We start from the raw sequence: 22,471 nt of genomic DNA, 5'->3' as shown, positions 1-22,471 counted from the left end.
TATAAGTGAATTAGGAATGCTATTTTTTGAAGGGGCAAGAACCATGACTTTGTTTTTCTTTTTTTTAAATTCAGTTTTATCAGATAAAAAAGACACTCTGCAGCACACTCCTGTTAAGAAGCCAAAGGTGGAGTCGGTATCATACAAGGTATGGTTACTATTGTACCTATCCCAAGCAAGCACCCCTTGTATGTCTCTAACAGTACGTGGGGCAGTACCGTGACGGCAGTAGCGAAGCCTTCGGACAGGCTGTTGTCACATCCTCTCCTTCGTTCTGCAGTCACAGCCTGCCCAGAATAGGTAGCATTCAGACATAGCCAGGACTAGCAAAATTGGGTACAGTGGCTTGAACTGCTTGTACATGATCAGGCCTGATGGGAAGCTTGTTAACACAGGACTGTAGATGACTGTAGGTGTTTGGCCCTAAAAACTAAGGAATCCTTTTCATCGTGGTTTGGCTCAGGGATATTCAAGAGCAAGTGCAGACCTCCTTGCCTGAGTAAGGCAAGTAGTTGACATCTGGAGACCGGTGCAGAGAAAAGGAAAAAGCATGCTGGTATCTCCCTGTGCAGAAGCTTACGGCGGGAGGCCAGTTCCTGGAGAGAACACTGACTGGCAGTCTAAGCAATAAGGGCTGGGACTTTAGAGGCCTGAAAGAAGGGCAGGAATGGGGAAAAAAGTTGTTCTGTTATACTCTAGACTACAGTGCATAGAGATACCAGCCCCAGAAAGATAGTTAGATGCAGGTAGCTTCCTTCGGTGGCCTCAGATGCCGCTGTTTATAGGTGTCTATCCCAGTCCTCTGTCAGATCTTCCTGTTCTCTTGCCATAGGGGTGGCAGAAGTGGGTCTGTCCCTGTGTCTGAATTGGCTGTGTTATTAGTCTTGCAAGATACAGACCTGTGCCCTGATGCACATCTGGGCTGACAGAGGTGTGGCCACACATTCACGTCTTTTGCTACGTGGTCATGGCCTCAAGAACAGGAGCAAGGGCTGAGGAGACAACACAGCACCTGGAAGCACCACTGTTAGGGTGGTTTGATGCCATCTGCAGGATCAGATCTCAAAGCCGGTTCTCCAGGGTTTGGAGAGGAAAGAAAAACCCACCATGCCTACAGGCTGCAAGGAAACTGTTTTTTTGCTGTGTACCTGGTTATGTTTGTTGCTATTTTTTTTCTTTAATGAAAGCAAATTATGAGTGCTAGCCCTGTATCTTTGGAGGAGCAGCAGGCTACAGAATTTTTTGTGCTGTTCTTGTTGACTAACTCAGTGAGTTTCCACTTTTTTGAGCCTTTTACTTGTATTTGCAGAGCGATGACTCGTCAGATGAAGATTTGCTTCACATTGACACAGAGGCAAAGCCAGGACGCAATTCCAAAGTAAAGAAAGAGAGTGGAAGTTCAGCAGGAATTCTTGATCTTTTGCAGGCAAGCAAGGAAGTTGGGGGTTTAGAGTATAACACCAACAGGTATGCACCAAGGGATGTTTTTTCCTCTTGCCTGTAAGCAAAAATTGCTGTTTTGTGGTTGTGTGCGTCTGAGTGAGAGAATAAATTTTGCAGCTCAGTAACTACTTTTTCTCCAGTAAGCAAATTCTTCCTTGATCCTGTGATCTGGAGGGAGAGGTGGGAAAGCATGTGGGAAAGATTTTGGTGGTATAATTTAAACAAATAGACGCATTTCACATCTGTAAATGCTGAACATCCATTTTAGCAATAATACTATAATAGATGAATCATTCAAAAGGAAGAGAGAGCTCAGTGAATGCAGCTTGAGGGCATGAATAATGTTTTTTAATGTAGTAATAATGTAATAAAGTAATCTAAATGACCAGCATTCCTTCCATAAGGTATTGTAAGGTGTCGCGCAGTTGCCCGAATGTCAAATGTTTGAAAGGAGAAAATAGGAAATGGTCTACCCTCCCTCACACCCCTGGTCATCATTCTTCTCCTCACCAAAACACTTCGCTTGGAAAAAAACAAACTGTTTCATGGGTACTTCTATCCCTAAAATGGAAGTGCTTGCCTGGTGTGCTTCATATGGGACCACCACAGGTGGACATTGAAGTCGACACTGGATGTTTTGGAATAAGGTTAATAAGGTACAGCACTCAATCTTTTAGTAATCCAGTGAGCAGTGAAAAGTAATGCAAAATTGGAAAATATAGTTCCTAGACTCAAACCCTGCAGTTCAGGACTGTTTGGAACAAGGGTTTTGTTTGGACCCATCTCAAAACAAATGTATGGGTTCACTACCTCCACTCTTTACAGGCCAAGTCTTAAACTACTGATAGAGAATTAGGTAATAGAAGCATGTGTGTCATTTTGAAAGAAGTTAATGGGATTCTCTACATGTGGAAATGTCTTGCTTAACTCAAACCTTAGGAACAAGTCCCTGGGAGGGGGTTTTGGGAATGTCAGCTGAGTTTATGGCTTCCATGCACAGAATGGCACTGCGGACACATTCCATCTTATGCCCTGTGCTCCCTAGTAGTCTGCTGGTTAAGTAGATCTTTGCTGCTGCAGTCTTAACTGAATGATTTGTCCCCTGTCTGTAGAAAACCAGAGATATTCACCTAAACACTTTCCACTGCTCCACAGAGACCACAGCCTTGGCACTTTTGGAAGCTGTGGGCTGTTGGTAAATTGCTGGCACAAGTTTCTAGCCTCTAAATGTGCCTGTTACGCAAACAAAGGAATTATCCTCTGAAAGGTGAGAATGACAGGCTAGATGGTGATGTGGGAAATGATGTGAAACGTACGGTAAGGCTGTTCTTGTTTGGCATTTTAATAAGCCAGTTCCACCTCTGCTCTGCCTTCATTTGAAAACCACCTTCACCGGGCAGGCAGGACATGTTGGTTCTCCAGGCTGGCGTTTGAAGCAGCATTTACCTGACTGGTGATTCATGTAGCAGGTGTTGCATGGAAGCAAGAGATGCGTTGCACCACTTTATATGTGCAAAGCAGCAAAACCAATCTGCTTTGAGTAGTAAAGCCAGTTACCATATTCAGTGGTTGCTGGGGTACCCCCAACAGCATCTTTCTGTAGGTCTGCCTTGGCTGTAAAAAGCCACAGAACCTGTGGAAGAAGTAGAATAGCTGTAGGGGTGGTCTGAGAGTTGAGATCAGACTGGACAGAGAGTGGTGCTGTCCTTCTCACCTGTGCTGTGCCCTTGCTGGGTGTTGGGTGTGTGTGACCCAGGAAAAGTGCAACTTGCAAATTTGAAAGGACCTGTTAAAGTGGAATTAGAAGGTCCTCTCAGAGAGGGAGATATTATCTAAACCTGGGAAAGGTTGGAAGTTAAAAGCCATAACTGAGAATTCCAAAAGATACGCCCCATGGTCAAAAAGGAACATACGGAATAAGTTACCAAGGGAAACCATAATAGCAAATTTTACCAGTGAGTTTAAAAAAAAAAAAAAAAGATAGCTTTTTTGTTGTTGAGAGAGAAGATGGAATTTTTTAAGGTTGCAGTGAGGTGACAGAGCTACAGAGAAATCTGAAGGAGGGAGTGTTGTGGAACCAGAAACATCTGGTTCTCAATTTATTAGGCAACTGTCTCTTTCACAGCTTAGATGTTTGCAAGAGATTAAAGCATATATATACTGGCTTCATGCAGAGTCCATCAGTTGTGAAGTACCAGGCAGCTCTGTGAAAGACAGTCTTGTCTTTGTGCATCAACATTTAGAGTATTACTTGTTGCAGCACAGTGACTCTGTATGGAACAGAGGTGTGCATGTGAGTCTCCTGTAAGAGTTCTCTTTTCATTCCTAATTGGGGTGAAAAAGCCAATGATTTTAAAATAGTAACATAGTCACTACATATCCTTAGAAGGCTTATCTTGACAAGGCCGCTATGTCTAGGGAAGAGATCTAATCTCAGTTTAGTCATCCAATGGTTTTCCTCCATTGCTGCCTTCCCCCTAGCAAGGAGTGCTAGTTTTAGACTGGCTCTTAGGAAGGATTTCTTTGCAGAAGGGGTTGTTGGGCGTTGGAATGGGCTGCCCAGGGCAGGGGGGGAGTCCCCATCCCTGGAAGGGTTGAAGAGTCGGGTTGACCCAGCGCTGAGGGATCTGGTGGAGTTGGGAATGGTCGGAGTGAGGTTTATGGTTGGACTGGAGGAGCTTCAAGGGCTTTTCCAACCGAGATGATTCTGTGATTCTGTGAGTGGTTGATCAAAACAGCCGACCACCTCCTGTGATTGCAGAGAGTATGGGGAAAGGTACCGATGTGTCTGCAGCTCCCAGGAAATAGAATATTTTTTGTTGTCTGAGCTCAGGTGGGTCAGTGGTTATAGATTTTCCTGATCTCTTGAGATTTGGCCCCAACTCTGTACCTGCTCTTCAAAAGAAGTAATCGCGTTGGCACTTGTTGTCTATTTGACCATTCCTGTGAATTGCTTTTCCATCCTGTGTTGTGGTGCATCATGGAACTAATGTTTATGTCAAATTTGCGCTTACATTTTGGCGGGTAATTAGACATGTCAGCAGGTAGTTAGGTGTATCTAACTCTGGGAATAAAGTTGCCAGTGTAGTATGGTAGTTTGGTATATTTGGTATATTGAAGTTTGGTACAAAATTAGAAAAATTATCAAGCATTGTAAGAAATAAAAGAAATCTGCCTTGGCCATTTTTACACTACTAACCATTCCATGTATGACATGGTTTGCTGCCTGCTTAGGATGTGCGGAAATGCAGAGGGTAAGCAGAAAAAACAGGTTCAAGAAACGGCCCTCAAAGATTCTCTTCCTTGCTTGGGAGGTGTCTTTTGCTGTCTGCAATGAGTTCAAACTGCCACTCAGTAATGGAGTAGGACTCAGGCCTTTCATTTTTATTCCCTTCAGCCTGGGCTGTGTACCTAGTGTATTTGAAGACTTTGTGGTTTCTGAAATCAAAGTCACAAACGCAGTCACGTAACTAAACTCTGCATAAATTACTACACTGTTTGTGGCAGTTCAGTGGGAATGTGTCATATCAATTTTGGCTCTTGTATAAACAATTAGGCTTTGGCAGTGTGTGTTGCAGCTTGATTGAAAAAAGCTCCCGATAAATGAAATTACTATGTTTCATTTCATAATTATGCTAGGCTTTTTAAATGGCCATAACGTGCTTTTTTTTAAAAAATGGAAGAAACATGATATGCAAACATACTGTGTCGCAACATAATGCCAATGTGGTCATGTCTGACTCTCAGGAACAATTTCCATCTTTCTCTACTTGTAAGGCAGATAAGGGGTAGGCATATGTATGTATTTATACATATACAAATATATATATATATATGTAAGTTCTGGATACTCCACATAGCTGTAGTGCAGGTAGGTCTCTGTGGAATCTCCTTTGCTTACACAGTGGTCTGTGCACATGAGAGCCAGCTCTCAAGTGGGAAGCATGGAGCCCTGTCAGACCAGTGGTGGAGCTGCTGAACCCCAGCAGTAACTTAAAAAGCAGGTCAGGGCTTTTTGTGACAGTAACCTTATCTGAATTGTGTGAAACTTTATTCTGTAAAATATTGGACTGTCATTTGCAGCTGACCAAACCAAATGCCCTGCTGGCATTACTTAGATTGCTCTGAAGAGCTGCATCTCCCGTACTTGTGTCAGTGGTAGGGAGATGGGGAGAGATAACAACAGCAGAAAGGCTACTGTAAATGTGGAAACAGTCTGAAAGAATGGAATATGGAAAAAAGCTTGAAGGGACTGGTAGTCATGTGATCTTGAACTGAGCAAAATTATTTGTTGTTTCCAGGTCTGATTCAAAAATGGAAGGAAATACTGGTTTTGTACTTGAAATTATTTGAGTTCCATAGTTTTATACAACCATGACTTCTCCAAAGTATTGATAAGTCATTACTGTCTTGACTCCACTCCTTCTTTGTGGTTCATTTGTATTTGACCACAGGTAGGACAAGGGGAAGTGCAGAAATGACAGGGAAATACTATCACAAAGAGAGGATGGTGATTTATTGCCTCCCCTTACATGCACAACTGTTTTTCAGTGGTTCTTATTTGAAGTATTCCAGAGGAACAGCAGTTGGAAGCAGTTGCTTCTTTCCCACAGGAAGGGACCTCAGGAAGTCACCTAGTGCAGCCGCCTGCTCACAGCACAGCCAGCTGCAAAGTTTGACCCGGTTGTTCAGGGCATTGCCCTGATTTTTAAATATATTGAGGGATGGGAATTCTGCAGCCTTTCTGTGTGAGCTGCTTGGCCATCCTCAGTATGGACCTTTTCTTTGTGTGTCGAGCTGGGATTTCCCCTGCTGCAGCTTGTGACCACTGCCTTTCATCCTATTGCTGTGCACCACTGAGAAGGGTCTGACTCTGTCTTCTCTGTAACCCCATGAGATAGTTCTTGTTTCAGGCTAGTTCTTATTTACATTTAGAAAATGCTTAGTGGTTCCTGTGACTTTCCTTTGCCCTTACCTATTTTTCCCCTAACCTTAAGATGAGACTGGGCGATAGTTATTCAGAGGCAAGGTGAGACATTGGTGAGCTTACTGTGTCTCATCTCCCCCTTGCCCTTTGGTGCCTTCAGCCATCTGTGTAGGCAGCAAGGAGAATGGGGAAGAAGCCACCTCCCAATGAGTAATATTCTGCTGAAATTAATAAATTCAATTTCTAAATATGAGGATATGCGTGAAAGGCTTGGTAATTGCCTACAAAAAGAAGGAGATGACCTGCCTTGAGATGTTAAACCCTCAGAGAGAGATGGAAGTAGCAGAATTGGTCGTGAAAAGTGAGGCACCAGTTCCCTGCATGATACCCTCTCTTAGCTTCAGGGTGTTGGGATCATTCCTGTGCCCAGACAGTGCAGGGGCCACACTCAACTAAGGAGGTAAAACCTTCGTCTGTTGGTGCTGAGCTGTGTGTATTCTTGTCACGATCACGGCTGTTTGCCTATTGCCACCCGCTCTGGAGCATGCTGTCAGGGAAGGGATGCTCTTGTCAAATCTTGACGGGTAATGCAGGCAATGTGAAAGCCCCAAAAACGTAGCCTGAAGGGCTGCTTTATGCTCTTCCCTGATGAAGATACTGCTAGCAATGGCAAGCTGTTCTGGGACACTGAGACACCAAGGCTTAAACCCAACAAACAGCTGCAGAGACCACTGCAGGGCGCAAGGCCGTCCGTGCCATGCAGACCAATGTCATCTTCCTCACGTTCCCACTGTGATGAGTTGCCCTTCCCTGCTCCTCATCACATTGTCCTGACCAGGGTCAGCCCTGGGGGAGATTTTATTTGGGATGAGTTTTAACAGCAAATTTTCCCTTCCTTTATGGTGCTTCTCTTTGTTAATAGTGTGAAAACGCGCTGCCGGTTTCAACTCTGGGAGCAGCAGCAGAAAGGCAGTTGGTGGTGCCCATGCCCGTGGCTCCTCAGCACGCCTGTGAGCCCAGGCTGCTCGGGGCGGGTGCAGGCTGGCCCGCCAGGCTCCGTACCAGCTCGGCGGTGGGAGCTGGGCCTGGCGTACCTTGGACTCGTCCTCCGCAGCCCAGCCCTGTGGGTCATTCAGGCGGCCACCATGCTGCTTTGGCCGTGCCTTTCTGGCCGTCTGAGTGGTTCTTTTGCCTGTGGACCACGCAGCGTCTGCCCCAAGGTTTACCACATGCTGCTGGGCGTTGCAGGGGAAGCTGGCAGTTTCCAGTGAGGACATCTTTCAGTTCCTGCACTATACACAGCTGAAAATCACCAGATGCTTGCTAGGCAGCAAATGGTTATTGCAGGAAACTAATCTCTCAATCATGTGTCCTTGTCTTTACAAGAGTAAAAGGAAACAATAAAACCCCAAAAAAGGAGGCCATGCAAAATGCTGGAGTGGAGCCCATGCAGAAGGCACAAACTGCTACCGGTCAGTTTGTTAAAGTGTCCTTTTCTTGATTCATCCACAACGTAATTTTTTAGCTTGAGGAGAGCAAAGCTGCTGGGATTTGCAGAGCAGTGGCAGGGTCTGTGCTATCACCAAGTGCCACCTCACTGTGTTTGAAGGACCCTTGCCAGATGGCTGCCGAGAAGGGAGCCAGGGGTAGAAGCACTCTGGCTGCTTTGCTCCTGCTCTAGTGCACATTTTAAATGTTTTTTAAGTCATAGTTGTAACTCACGGATAGTTTACTTCCGTGGGTTTTTTTAAATCATTGCTGAAGCTACAGAAAGGGGATATGGCCTTCCAGAGTTTAAAAATTGCTTCCTGATTCTTCTTGATTTTTTTTTTGGTTTAGAAAGCTGAAATACTTCTGATGGAAGTACTCGCAAGCACATGCCCTAATGAGAAACACTTTGCCCTGTGTGCGGCTCTGTCTTTTTGAGACATTTCACCCACACATTCAGGTTGCGGTTTGACTCTCAGAACCACAATTTATTTGTTGAAGCATGTGTTGCTTAAGGCAGTTCCTCCCTCATTTGCCCATTTAGTGGTCAGTGTTTGATGGTCTGTTTGCAGTGTTTTGAGGGTCCAGTGTTTGCAAAAACAGTTGGGGGGAAAAATGGAAAGAAAATATGTTAATTTTTTATAGATGGTGCAAAATACGCCTTTGACAGGGAGAAAGCTGAGGCATGTGGCATGATAATGAGGGGATTAAAATGTCTCTTTCCTAAATACGTTTTTCGATATTCAACTATTCGTTGAGTTGCTAGCTGCTAACGCCAGTCTTAGCTCATTTTCAGGATTATTTATAAATGCAATTAGTGTCCGAAATTCCCATTATGTCTTGTACATTAACTCTATCTGGAGTTCTGTAATGGTTTAAAGTCGATTAAATTAAGATCAAGTAAGAGAAAGTGCTGCTAATTTGCTTGGCAAATGCTGTAGGTTAGTGGCTTCTATTGCATAACTTACCACAGCAAGTTTTTTTGCATTTCAGTATTTGCCCAAACTCCAAAGTTCTGGAAATATTTGATGATGTGTTCTGCCTGTTGCAGAATTAATGGATGGTGTTCTCTGACAAGATTATCGTTCTTCTATGTTCTTCTATGTTGTGGGAGCGTGCTTTCCCACCTCACTAAGCATACATGCCAGTCAGTATTTACACATCGTTTGACTTCAGCCTACTCTGCAGGAATGTATTTCTTTCTGTAGTAGATGTGCCGTGCCTGTTGACAACTGGCAATAAAATACCAAAAAGCAAGTTTAATGAAAGCAAGGTTTCCACCCATCCTGCAGTCCACCCATTCAGTCTGTATCTCTCCAGCATCTCTCATAATCAATCCATCCCACATCCACATCAGAAAACCCTCCCAATGCACTGCAGAAATCTCTTGCATTTCTTGTGCCCTACCATGTTGCTCTTCCAGCAGATCCTGGAGAGGTGACAGCCCCCAGTGTGAACTGTGGCCCGTGGTCATGAGCTTCCTTCCAGTTGTTCAAATTCTTCCTCCACTTGCTTGGCAGCATGTAGCAGGAGCCCACCAGGACATTCCCCTCTAGGGCTGACCCCTAAGCCCCCGGAGTCGCTAGTAGAGGCACTGTGTTGTTGGGAATGCTGTTACAGGCTTTGGAAAGTTACCTGAGCCCTGTCCTCACCCACCAGCGACAGCACAGCCCCCCGCAGGGAGCTGCCCACGTGGGGCACAGCCTCCCGGCTGCCGGGGCAGCAACCCCAAATCTCACATGCTGTGTGTGATATTGCTGTGAGCATAAAAATAACTGGTGTCACTTGCGGCATGCCCAGCTGCTCGAAGGGCAGTAATCAGGAAATCTCCTCTAGCAGTACTGCGCAGTGAAAGGAGTCAACTGTTTGTGAGGGGTTTGTGTTTTTCTGGAATTGCTAATAGCTCTTTCATTTCTCAATGTTTCCCCGCAGTCAGCCACCTGCCTCACCCAGCACGCAAGAAGCAATCCAGGGCATGCTGTCGATGGCAAACCTCCAGTCGTCAGAGTCCTGCCTCCAGACATCGTGGGGTACCAATCAGGCGAAGAATAACTCCATCTCCACACAAAACTCTAAAAAAACAGGTGGTGGCAGCAACAAAAATGCTGGCAAGCGGTTGCTAAAGAAAAGCACAAAGAACAGTATTGACATCGAAGATTACGATGAAGATCAGGACCACTTAGATGCCTGTTTTAAAGATTCAGATTACGGTAAATACAAAGGAAGCTGTCTGAGTGAGTGTGTGCCTGGGTGTGCATGTACATATTTGTGCATGTTTGCAATATCCCCCATGTTTCTCATGATACGCTTGCTCACTTTCTGTCACGTTGAAACCAACTGGGTATTTTGGAAAGTGCAAATAGCAAGAGTTCTGCACGGCAAAATTAAGCAAACACTGTATGATAGGTAGACTGACTACAGAGCCACCCAGGTAGACTGTATTTGAGGCATGTCACAATCAAAAGATCTTAAGGAGCACGGAAGCCCACTGAAAGTGCAGCTGTCAGCCAAGACACAGGAAACTATCCCGGAAATGTGTGTCAGGTACTGGTACTTGTGACAGAAATGTCCTTGTCTGCACAATAGCAATAAAATAGCTAAGGTGAGTGAGAAGTTGAATTTGTACTGGGAAAAGGGATCCAATGGTATGTTGAGTGTTGGCAGAGAATGCAAGCATCTCAAGCAGAAATGGGCACAAAGCCAGTTTGCACCAGTTGTATCAGTTCTGCCATAATAATCAGCAGAAGCATTTTTGAGTATAAGAAATGAGGAAATGAAGAAAAGCGTTAATGTGAAGACTGATAGGGACTGGAAAGCCTGAAGTCCCAAAGAGGGCAGGAAGCTGGTAGATGTTTATGCTCCGTAACAGGAGAGTCTATGTGTGTGTTTAAGTCTGCCTGGCAAGCATGGCCATCAGAAATCATTTGTTATGGTTGGAAAAGTGGTGTCTGACTTTTCACAGTATTAACAGAGACACCAAGGCAAAATGGGGATGCTGTGACACGTTGCAGAAGGCTGCCCAGCCATTTAGAGTGCGCTGCATGCACTGGGATGCAGTTGTAGTGCTGGTGGAAGGTGCTTTGGGAAAGGGCAGCTCCAAGAAGCTGTTGGACAGGGCTGTGGTTTACAGACAGATGCCGTGCATGAACAAGACTCTGCTCTACTGAGGGGTGGATTTGCTTATTATTTGTCTGTGCTGCCAGTGAATGGAGAGTCTTTGTTGTGAGCAAGCTTGGTTTCCAGAGGCTCTGTTAGTGCCACATCTGATCAGCAGACTTCTAGTGTCAGTGGCCAAATGCCACAGTAATGCCAAAATCACCAGTGATGTAACAAATGGCAACTGGCAAGAAAATCAAACGCATGTGAAAAAAAAAATGCAGAAACTTCATAGTACAGGCTGGGACAAAGTTTAGACAGATAAGTTGGTGTTTATCTCAGAGGCCTGTGAAGGGTCCTAGGGTAGAATGGTTCATGTTCATCTTCTGGATACTCACGCTGTCTCATTTGTCTCTCCCTAACTGTATGGGAGTCATACGGGCCAGGAAGGTGTGGTGCTGAATGAAGTGGTTGGCTGACATGTCCTCAGTACCAGTCTATGTTGAGATAAGGGAACCTGCTCATGTCTCTTCTAGCTGTGCTGCTGCTCCACAGACAAGAGGAAGACATTTTTCCTGTCTGAGAAGTTTCTCTGTGTATCCTAAAAGTACCTGGTCTCAGTTTAGTGACAGCAGCTCCAAGTGTAGCGTGTAGACGGGAGCAGGAGAAAGTCCCCTGACTTGCTGCTGTGTCACCACTCCGTGGTACCCTGGGGGACCTTGCTGTTCTAGCTGTGATGCCTGTAGTCACCACACCTGTACAGAGCAAGTGGGCCTCTGTGCAGGGTAAAGCTGTTTCCTACACTGAAACCATTGCCTTTGTTTCCTGCTGTAGTTTACCCTTCTCTCGAATCAGATGAAGATAATCCTGTATTCAAATCCCGATCAAAGAAAAGGAAAAGTTCAGATGATGCCCCTTACAGTCCAACGGGTAAGTCCATATGGTCCATGCTGCCCAGACTCAGGCTAAATCATGCAGGTCCCTAAAGAACCAGCGATTTTTCAAAGAATGTGGAAATGGTAAGACCAGAACTAGCGATTTGTTTATCATGTGAAGGATTAATCCTTTCCAGCACAGTGGGAGGTGGTATCATGTGCTGGGACTCATGCTGAGCAGTGCTAGCCTTCCTCCGTCAATCAGTTGGCAGGAAAAAGTAATTTCTTGGTGTGTTGTTCGTTTATTTTTCTTCACACTCTTGGTGATGGAACAATTGGTGGCCACCTTAGCAGCGGTGTAACAGTGAAACCCCAGACAGCTGAGTTGCCGTGCCTTTTAGGTGTTGACTGTGTAAAGAGTAACGAGAGAGTGTGGGAATAGTCTCCCACAGGTTCAGCCAAAGCTGCTGGCCTGGAAGGGTGTTTTTGTTGTGGCTCACCAGAGGCAGTGACAGGCCAGAGGGTCCTTAGACACCTTTGCTGTGGCCCACTAACAAGGGAGTCTCCTCGGCTTGCTGTGTGTGTGACAAGCAGCCCATGTCTCATCAGCCTGTGGCACTGCATGTCCACCCCCAGCTGATGGGGCGGTAAACACTGTCCATTTGGAAGTGATGCTGGAGTCGCTCGTGTCTGTAGTGTAGGCAGAACCCTTCCGTGGCTTTGGCTTCAGGCAGCTGCAACTGCCAGTGAAATTGCTCAGCTGTGCTACATCTTTATTGGCAGCTTCTCCCCAGGCCGCTGTGACTGGCGGTGGTTGGCACCTCCTGCCTTTGCATGCGTCCTGGGGAAGGATGGGGCAGAGGCTGCAGCATCCCTGGCCCTCCCTGCTCAGGAAGGCAGAGCCTCACTGCCCAGCCTGTGGTTATGCTGCTCACATGGGCACATTCTGCATGGTTCACCTGCATCTGCTTTCCTTGTAGCACGAGTTGGCCCCTCGGTGCCTCGTCAAGACAGACCGGTGCGAGAGGGCACAAGAGTCGCCTCCATTGAAACTGGACTCGCCGCTGCTGCCGCAAAGTTGTCACAACAGGTGAGGTTGCTTGAGAAGTAGTAGCTGTCAGGAAGTGAAAGCCCTCTCCCCCAGCAACAGAGTCATGCCCGAATAGCAGTGCAGTGCCAGTCCTCCTCAGTGTTTATTCATGCCAGTGCCACAGGGCTCAACAGTCTAAGGGAAATAAATGGGATGAAAGTCCAATAGTCACAACATATCTGACAACGCCGCAGCGCAGAGCAGGCGATGTATTGGAAGTGTAGAGAAGTGTGAGCATAGCTACCAGGCTAAGGTAGGAGGAGGCTGCCCGAAAGGAGTGTGCATGAACCGCGTATCGATGTGTATTTGAGAGTCTGACGGGTGTGATTGCCTTGTCTGTGGAAATCAGCTGCTGGGAAGTGTAAGGATTTGCTTCTAAAGATCTGGTGAACTGTGGGTAACTATGGGTCAGTTTAGTGAAGATACGGAGGCACTTTGGATGTTGATAAGAGTCTGGTCTCTGAAGAGGTCAGAGAGATGCAAAGCACCTAACACACATAGCCCCACAAATGTGACACCGTGAGGCGCAAAGCTGACAAGGTCTGCTGGAACAAGGCTGGTGAGACACCTTGGCAAGTTGCTGGAGGTGCAGGTTTTGGTGGCATTGGGCTTCTGTTGAGCAGAAGAGCTCTAAGAATGGTAGCAGGGTTTCATCAAGAAGTGGACTGAAGGTAGGCAAGGGAAACAGGATGGTGGCGGAGCACTGTTCTCATGGTATGTGTGTATGTATGTGTGCAGTTACAGGTCGAGAGTTAATGTGTGTGTCCTAGCAGGAGGCAGTCTGTGAATCAATGGGATGTTTAATATCATCCATGCTATTGTGAAAGTGTATGAAGATACCTGAAGATAGGAGGTGCCAGTTTTTGTGGAACATCGAAAGATTTGTTCATGCAAAACTACGCTGCTCTCCCAAGGCAGGGTCATTTTGGTCCTGGCTGGCTCCCATTCACCGCAGGGTATGCAGAGTAACAAACAAGGAGGCTCTGCACAAAGCACATACATAGATGCAAGAAAGGCAAATGTGTGAGTGCAGCAGGGAGAGCTGTGAGAGAGATGGTATCGGAACAGACCCCCAGCAGTTTGTACATGGCAAACCTCATGGGGTTTCGTTGTATCAGGACCCTAAGCAACGCCGCTGGCCCTTGCCATACCTAAGGGTCTTCTGGGGATTAATCTGAGCTTCATGTTTGTCATTTTAAAGGAGGAACAAAAAGGCAAGAAGAAAAAAAATACCAAAAAGAAGCTGTCAACCAACAACGCGAACAAACCGGCTCAGGAAGGCAGCTCACCAGAGCCGAAGCTGGAGTCACATGCCAGCAGCCTCACAGATCACGAGTACACCGCAGGGGCCAGCACTTTTGGGGTCGCCCAGCCTAACAGGGGATCGCAGCCGATGGCACCCGGTGTTTTCCTCACACAGAGGAGACCCTCATCATCCTCGCAGAACAATGCCTCCGCCAAAGGTACCAGGAAACGCCTGGGGTTATGGTGTAGGACCGGGAAAGGGTGAACCGGTCACGTAATCCGTGCCTTTTGCAGGGCCCTCACGTGTTGTGTCTGCCATGGGTGTGTAGAAGTGCTGTGGCAGGTCAGATCTGGTCAGAGAGAGGGCCCGTGGCCTTGCCTGTCCTGGCACTGTGGGCCCAAGCATGCATTTTGCTGCTGGGCTGTTTGTTGCAGGGTGTGAGGCATCCCGTGCTAGAAAGTACTCCTGAGCCTGCCTGAGGCTCCTGAGGAACACCTGGTGGTCACATCACAGCCCAGCCTGTCTGGTGAAGCCTTGTCTGGGGGAAGATGCATCCATGAAGGCTGTTCTGCCCAGGGCTAGCTCAGGCACTGCTGTGGTTGGGTGGTGGTTGTATACCTGTGCTGACTTGTACGTAAGAACATGCTACCCAGTGGGTGTAGAGCAGTGCAATTCTGCAAACCTGTCTTGAGAGTTGCCCCAAGGGAGCAGAGGAATATCAAACCTTGGGAGTAACACAGCTACACAACCAAAGCCAGGAGAGAGGAAGAGGCCGCTTGTTGTCTGCCATAGGGAAAGCGTTAGAAAGCTGAGGCTGTCCTGGAGTCTGGGCTAGAACCTCCTATTCTCTGCTTGAACTTTGCTTCGAAAGCGTGACAGAGGCAGGTGTGTGGGACAGGCACCGTGTAGTGTGAAGACTAAGTGGGAATTTCTGGAATTTCTCCCACTGGGAGAGGCCCTGATATAAAAAGCAGGGCAACATGGCAGATGTTTCCTGAGTTGCCCTATATTTGAGTGAAGCAAATTAGAGGTAGTGCATGGTGTCCTGGCAAAGAGTAAAACGTCAGAGCAGCTTGAATGGGCCATACAAGAGGACATGCATAGCCCGTGGTAGGTGCTAGGGTCCTGCCAGGAGCTGGTCATACCTGTGCCTGTCTGCAGAACCGGAGTGGAATGAACGTATTTGCCTGGAATTGCATCTTTGTGGTGAAATGGTGGCATTAGTGAAGTAGGTCCAAGCCAGTGGAAGATGTGATGGGAAGAGGAGTCCTGAATGGAGCTGAACCCCAGCCTGGCCGGTGAGCTGGGTGACCCAGTCAGGGCATTGTGAAGGCAGCCTGTGTAGGCATGTGGATCACACCTTGCCCATGGTATAGCTCAGTCCTCAAAGGAGGGAAGGAGCCATGTCCCAAGAAAGTGAGTGGCTGACCTCACAGGGAGCAGAGCACTTTCAGGGCCTCCTGTGCAGGGTCTTGGGACAGCTGGGGCACCAAGGGGACTTCGGGGCATCTCTGCATGGAGCACAGGAGAGTCCTGAGCCTGGAGGCTACCAGACTGGGCATCACTAGGAATGAAGGAACTTTGAAGGAGATGGTGGGATGAAGCAGAATTAGGGAACTCTAGGACCTCCTCAGGGAAGGTCTCTCAGTCTTAAAGAGTGAGGCGAAAGGATGAGGCATGAGGGAACTTCCCATGGAAAGTGTCACCCACACTGTCGTGGTCTTTAAGGCTGGGACAATTAATGCAGGTGGCAAAAGTGGAGAGGAGCGAAGCCTCTGCAGGTGGTGCACACGAGTGCACCCATGGCAGCATGATGGGAAGAGAAGATGCTGCGTGGCTTTGTGTTGTTCCTGGCAGTCCCGGGTGCCTTGGTGACCCGGGGAGTTCCTGGCCATAACGTGGTAGCTGGCGAGCGGTGGGGCAGCTGCACCAGTCCCGGGGCCAGTACACAGGGAGCACAGACCTCACTGAACCACGCAGCTCAGCAGCAGGGGCTTGGGCTCGTGGTGGTAGTGTCCTCTCGTCGATATGGGGACAGGGAATGTTGTCCACTTTGGGCGTGTTGTAGTGCCTTGGACCTAGCCTGACTCTGTAGGAAGTGTGTGTGTGTGTGTGTGTGAGTGTCTGTGTGTGCATCTTTTTAGTGTCCTGCTGGCAAGGCTGGAGGCAGGTGGTCTCTCTAGTGCTAGGGGGAGAGAGGGCAAGGAGACATGTGGAGCTGCGATGGTACGTGCGTTGGTCTCAGGGCGGCGGGCAGGGGACCGGGCATCCCTGGGGCAGTGCTGGGCCAGGACTCATGGTGGCACGTGAGCTCAGCATCCCTGTGCCGCAGGTTGCCCTTGGAGGATGGCAGAGAGGTGCCCGGAGCTCCCGGGAGCGAAGGCGGGCGCGGCAGTAGCCTGCCGGGTGCCAGGAGCTGCGGGGTGCTGGTGTGTGCGTGCAGGCTCTCCCGGGAGCAGCGGGACGGGCTCCGGGGGGGCTGGGCTGGGAGAGGGGGCACCCATGAGCCGTGAGCCAGGGCGAGCGAGGGCAGGGGGCAGCGGGGCTGGCACTGCGGAGGCAGGAGGAGCCCCAGCAGAGGGGATGAGACGAGCGGGGTGTGCCCTGGGCGTGGGGGCGCCGTGAGCCCCGGCCGTGCTGTGCTCCCCGCCGAGCCCTGCCCGGGGGCCGCGGGAGGGTCCCCGCACCGGAGGGTTGGGGGGGCAGGGCCGGCCCGGGGGGGCCCCGGGGGAAGGGAGCGGCCGGTGCGGGGCCGTTGCGGTGGGGCGGGGCGGGGCGGGCGCTCACCCCGCTCCCCGCTCTCCTTCCAGGGAAGCGCACGAAGAAGGGGATGGCCACGGCCAAGCAGCGGCTCGGCAAGATCCTGAAGATCCACCGGAACGGGAAGCTGCTGCTCTAGCGGCCGGGCCGGCGGGCAGCCCGGGGCCGCTGCCGCGTCCTCTGGGCCACCACCACAAGAACCCCTTTAACTTTCAGCGGTCGGAGTGTACAGAATCCTGCTATAAATATTTTTTAATATAGATGTCCTTTCTCAGAGTGCTGAGAGTGACTAGCCGCAAAAAGTTAATACTAATCCCGGCCGCGGAGGAGCGCGCCGGGCCCCCCCCCCCCCGCCCCGGTCCCGGCCCCGGCCCTCGGGCGCAGCGGCAGCGGGGGGGCAGCGCGGGGCGGCCCGGGCGGGGCAGCGCTGCCGGGCGGAGCGGGCCGGGGCCGCGGGACCGGCTGGGGCCGGTGGGGCCGGTGGGGCGGGGCGGGGGCCGTGGGGCGGCGGCGGCCGCCGGGCTGAGGCGTTGGGCTGGGAGGCGTTGGGCGCGTTTCTCAGGCAACCCCCTGCCGCCCTGTGTAGCTGCGTTTCCCGAGGCATCCTTTTCCTAGAATGTAGCTTGTACATAGCTTTTGGAATAACCACCACCGGTTTTTTATAAGGGGAAAGTCTCTCCGGGGCGCCGCCCGCCGGTACCAGCTCTTTGCGTAACTTCTTGTACGAGGAGGGAGACAGTTATTTTACTAGCACCTTGTGGAGTGTTTCCGTGTTTTGTGACGATGTAATTTATTAATGTTTGTAGCTTTTTATATTTGTACATTTCTTATGGGCTTTGTTTATATACACACATTACCGGGGCGCGGCGCCCGCGGGGAACCAGAGCCACCCGCGGCCGTGGGCGAGGGCCACGAGGGCCGCGCCGGCCTGGGCGTCACGCCGGCTTTTTTTATTATGATTATTATTATTAGTATTATTATTTTTTCGCGACATGTACATTTCTAACAAAGTTTATCGTGGCTATCTATCTATGACGGTGTTTTATTTACCGATTCATATCAAATGCTCTTGTATCGAGTTCACAAAATCTACGTAAACCTAGAGCAAAGTTTAAAAGAAGAAAAAAAGGAAAAAAAAAAAAAAGAAAGCAAAGTAAACTATTTCAGGTTTTGTACACAACTGCCTGGGCCTGGCCTTTTTGTGGGGTCGGCGAGGGGCAGTGCGTGGGCTCGGTGGGGGAGCAGAGGCAGCCGTGGGGTCCCTCCGAGCGGGCAGGAGGAGCGGGCAGGGACCCCCGCAGGGAGCGGAGGGCAGGCAGCCCAGCACGGTGCTCTGCCCTCTTCCCGCTCCCTCAGCAGGAGCAGGCAGGTGGGGGGCTCCGCTGCCCCTCGGCAAGCACACCACGGCGTGCTGAGCCAGTGCCCCATCTGCTACCCAAAACCCTTTCCAAGTCCTCTGCTTGCTATAGCAGCAGAAGCAGCCCTGGCTAATTTGGCATGGCCTTGAGTGTCCTGGTAGGATACCCCGTGGTCCCCCCAGCCATGTCTGCCCACCGCCCAGCACTGCTCCATCACCCACCTCCCTTTGACAAGCATACACACTCGATTCCCTCTGCTCCCTCCCTCCGCCTTGGAGGTCACCAGGTGCTACAGGCTTTTCCCTTCTTTTCACTCACTGAAACATCTCACCATTTACTTTGAGCTGTTTCTCCAGATTGACCCTCCTGTCCCTGGGGCCATTTTTCAAATACCCCTTGGTTATTACAAGAGAGACTGAGCATGATGCCCGTAGACATGTGCAACCCCTGCTGCTCCTGCAGTTCTAACACACGGCCATCACATCTCCCACACCCAGGCCGCTGCCTAGCGCTTGGCCACGTTATACATGAGCCAGCTACAGGCTGCACATAGTTACCCGTTACCCCTTCTGACAGCCCCAGCGGGCTCCGGGTTAGTCTTGCAGAGTCCTCTACCTAGAGGTAACATGATATGGCCTCAAACCCCGGTCATGTTCTATTTTCTTACCAGATGACAGTGACACAATGGGATAATATGTATCTTTTCACTGGCCACGACTCTTCAAACAGGTTGCCTTTTGATGAAGCTTCATTGTAAGTAATTCTTTAAGAAAGAAGGCCAGGTGTGCTGTCGAGGGATTGCTTCCTTTTTGGGAGGCTTTGCCTCTGAAATACCTACACTCTGTGTCTGTCCTGGGTCTCTGATGCCCAGCAGGCAAACGCAAACCCCCTGTGTGCTCAGGAGAGGTGGTTGCCTGATATTATGTGCAGTACAAGGCATTGCAAAACTCACCCCAGTTAGATGTTGTCAGCTTTCAAAGCAGGCAGCCAGTGGTGACACGTGGTCAGTGGATGAAGACAGTGCTCCCCAGGGGAAGGCTCTGACAACCCGTTTGGACTGAGGACTCTGAAGGAAGGCTGAGAAGGTACTTTCAGCCACGGGTAAGCTTTTGGCCAAGGGCAGCATGGCAGGTGTATACAGGGGCACAGGGAATGTTCCTGTGGGGAGCAGAGCACCAGGCCACAGGTGGTCATACCAAAAGAGGCAGCAGTTTGATCCTCTCCCATTGCCTTCTAGCAGAGAACTTCATCGAATGTTGACCATTAGCTCATTAAAAAGTCACGAGCCAAAACGGTAGTGCTTGGATAGACAGAGCTTCCCACTACATGAGCTCCCAATCACATCTAGCGCCCGCCTTTACTCAGGAGTTCCCTGCAGGAGTGGGGAAACCACTGCCTGCATCCTCACACCCACTCCTGCCCGTGTTTTCCCACCAAGCATCTGGCATTGACTCACCAATCTTGCGAGAAGCTCACCCAGAGCCAAAATAGGTGTTTCATTTTCCTGTTGGAAAGGTGTTTTGGCTCCTGGCAACCTCCATCTCCAACAAGCACTAGAGCAGGTGGGTGCCCACATGAACACGGAGTAGATCAGGAGTGTGATGTTTGCTGGCTGCAAACTCTTGCCTTGGCTTGGACGCTGGCAGAACCACAGCAGCATGGCCAGCTTCTTTAAGACAATGTGAGGGCCTGTGCTGCCAAGCAGGTGACCAGCAGGTTCTTTGATACATGCTGCCTTCCCATTTATGCCGTGCAGCAGTGTTCCTGACACTTTTATGTGTTGGGGATAAAGGCTTTAAGCTCCATCAGGGATGGTCAGTGATCTGTTATCTCTTATGTACAAAGCCCAAAAGAATGTGCAGGTGACCTGGAATGTGTGACATGAGCCAGGTTTTGTGGCCGTGTTCTCTTGAAGTCACACTTCAAAGCAGTCTGAGCGTGATATTCCCGCATGGACATTGATTGAGCATTGACAGAGAAGCTGCTGTGCCCACAGCTGCTGGCGGTTTGGCTCTTCCCACATTCCCATCCAGCATCCCACGGTGCTCAGACTTTGTGAGACAGACAAACCCCACCAAGCATATGACATCTGTAACCACATGCTGACCCTGTTCCCCCTCACAAACGACAGACGAGGCAGTCATGCTACTGCACCGCTCGTCTTGGCAGGCGACGGCAGCGCATCCTTCTGCAGACACGCGTTGCTCGGATTTCCCCTCTGGCTTCTGACTGAACGGAGATCTCCGGATGCTGGTGAGTTTTTGGGGTTGGTGGTGCAATATGCCCTCCCAGAGACATTTTGGACTGGAGGGAAGGTGGCTGATGGTAATAGCAGACGTTCACCAGCTGGGGGAGTTCACAGTTCAGAAACAATCACAGCCTATGAAACAGGACCTGTGTAATAAAACGCCTCGCACCTCTTAAGACTCGGTGACACGTAGAGCCTTTGTTTACCAGGTTTATTGCAGTGCAGTTGAGGATGCCCTGTGACTCATTCCAACGTACACCTACCAGCAGCCCGAGGAGGCCACCGCAAGGCTCCGGTTCAGTCCGTGCAGAAAACACCCTCAGAAGTAAGCAATGACAGAGCGTAGCTGCTACAGTCCAAAGGAGACGGTGCACTGGCAAACCCCTACAGAGCTGCAGCTCTCATCCAGCGACAAGAGGTAACAGCTGCTGCTCCAGCTCCACTTTGCAGTAGCCCAGGGCTGGCATGGGACGATGCAGCACAAGACCTGACGGCCACGTCCCTGGGTTCAGCCAGGAGGATCCTAGCTTTCGCAACATCCCCTTTGGATGCCTTTAGAAAGCACGGGCAGGAGAGCTCAAATGCTTCATCTTAACCAGCAACTCAGCCCGGCCTCATTTACACACACAGAGGTTTTGCCAGCAACACAGGCCCAGGGCTGTCCCCAGGCAACGCACCCCCTGTGCTGTCCTGCTGTGGGACACTGTTCAGCCCATCCTGCCTCCTGGCCTGGGGTGCCAGGCACACCACCAAACGACACCGAGATGGGCAGCTTTAATTGGTGGACAATGTGGCTCCAATACATGCAACGTGGCCATCAGAAGTTTGAACAGTGTCATGACACTCTCAAAAGCATTTCTTACCCTTCCTTATCCATAGGCAGTAACAAGGTTTGAGGCACGTGCTACAAACATCCTTCACGTGCTGCTTCTCAGGTATTTCATGATGACATTTCAGAAAGGACTGCCTTGCTGGCCTCTTGGGTTGCTAGAGGCTTCATGCTATTTTACTCCTGGTTTATCTTGGCCTTTTCAGTCTTCTCCCCAGGAAGAACACCTAAGGGCTTGTTGCAAGTCATTCCTCAGTCCATGATTCTGTCCAGTCATTTCAAATCTCTTGCCTGTTTCCTGAATTGTTATTGCTTCCTTTGCCTGCATGGTTTTTGCCCTTCCTCTGTGCCCCCAAATAGTCAGTGTCTTTCAGTCATCTGCTCATGCACTCGCTGACAGGATGTGTAGCTCAATCCTGGCATTCACCACGCACAGTTGGTAGAAGTGTAATAGTGTCTTTGTCTCTACAGGTGGGCTGCTGACCCTGTGCAGTTAACACCATTTCCAGACAACTCCTCCACCCCTTCTTGGACAAACTCCAGAGGGCTCTGCATATGACAAGTTCTTATCCTACACAAAAGTAATATAAAAACTAGAGCACAGACAGGAAAATGGGGTGACCACCCCAACTTACCCTCTGGCTGGCTTGGTGTGTCCCACCAACAGAGCAGCCTCGTGCTGACGACAGAGACAAAGCGCACCTGGCCCAGGTCCAGTCTCTCTCCAGCTCCTCAGCAGGGCTCTCCAGCAGGCCTCCAAGCAAGCATGAGTGAAAGACGTTTGGGTGCCAGTGAGACAGAAAAGTCACTTTTTTTCTCCTTCCAATATCTCACACTGAAAATGCAGCCTGTGTTCAGCAGCCTGCAGTCAGCATGCGATACCTCTAGCAGCCCCCTGGACTGTCCTAGCCTGCTCTGCCTTGCCACTGTGCTTGGTGAACACTGCCCCAAACCTCTGTTCCAAGATCAGCTCTGTGGAGATCCTGCTGCCTTCCACCTGCCCGGCTCCACACACAACAAGGGTACACTTTACATTCCCCACAGGCATTTCAAGAGGCCACAGAGTGTTGCACGTTTACTTCTGATAAGTTGGCTGAGGACATCTACCACC

At 49.7% G+C, this 22,471-nt stretch overlaps 1 protein-coding gene across 4 annotated transcripts in view; it reads left to right on the top strand.

Moving 5' to 3' along the window:
- The window catches only part of PHF2 (PHD finger protein 2), an 85,343-nt gene extending 67,238 nt beyond the window's left edge, over positions 1-18,105 (top strand). For 3 of the 4 annotated variants that reach the window (XM_074836729.1, XM_074836726.1, XM_074836730.1), the window contains 7 exons: positions 75-148; positions 1,310-1,467; positions 9,791-10,068; positions 11,789-11,884; positions 12,810-12,919; positions 14,121-14,382; positions 16,976-18,105. In XM_074836729.1, coding sequence (XP_074692830.1) covers positions 75-148; positions 1,310-1,467; positions 9,791-10,068; positions 11,789-11,884; positions 12,810-12,919; positions 14,121-14,382; positions 16,976-17,064 — 1,067 coding nt within the window. In that variant the 3' untranslated portion in view covers positions 17,065-18,105. The remainder of the gene's footprint in view (positions 1-74; positions 149-1,309; positions 1,468-9,790; positions 10,069-11,788; positions 11,885-12,809; positions 12,920-14,120; positions 14,383-16,975) is intronic. The other variant, XM_074836728.1, reaches the window with a different exon arrangement.
- The last annotated feature ends 4,366 nt before the right edge of the window (positions 18,106-22,471 follow it).

This window comes from Strix aluco, chromosome 11 (genome assembly GCF_031877795.1).
Source record: "Strix aluco isolate bStrAlu1 chromosome 11, bStrAlu1.hap1, whole genome shotgun sequence".
Taxonomy (NCBI): Eukaryota; Metazoa; Chordata; class Aves; order Strigiformes; family Strigidae; genus Strix; species Strix aluco.
Note: the sequence above shows the minus strand (reverse complement) of the source record. Positions and strands in the feature narration are given on the sequence as shown.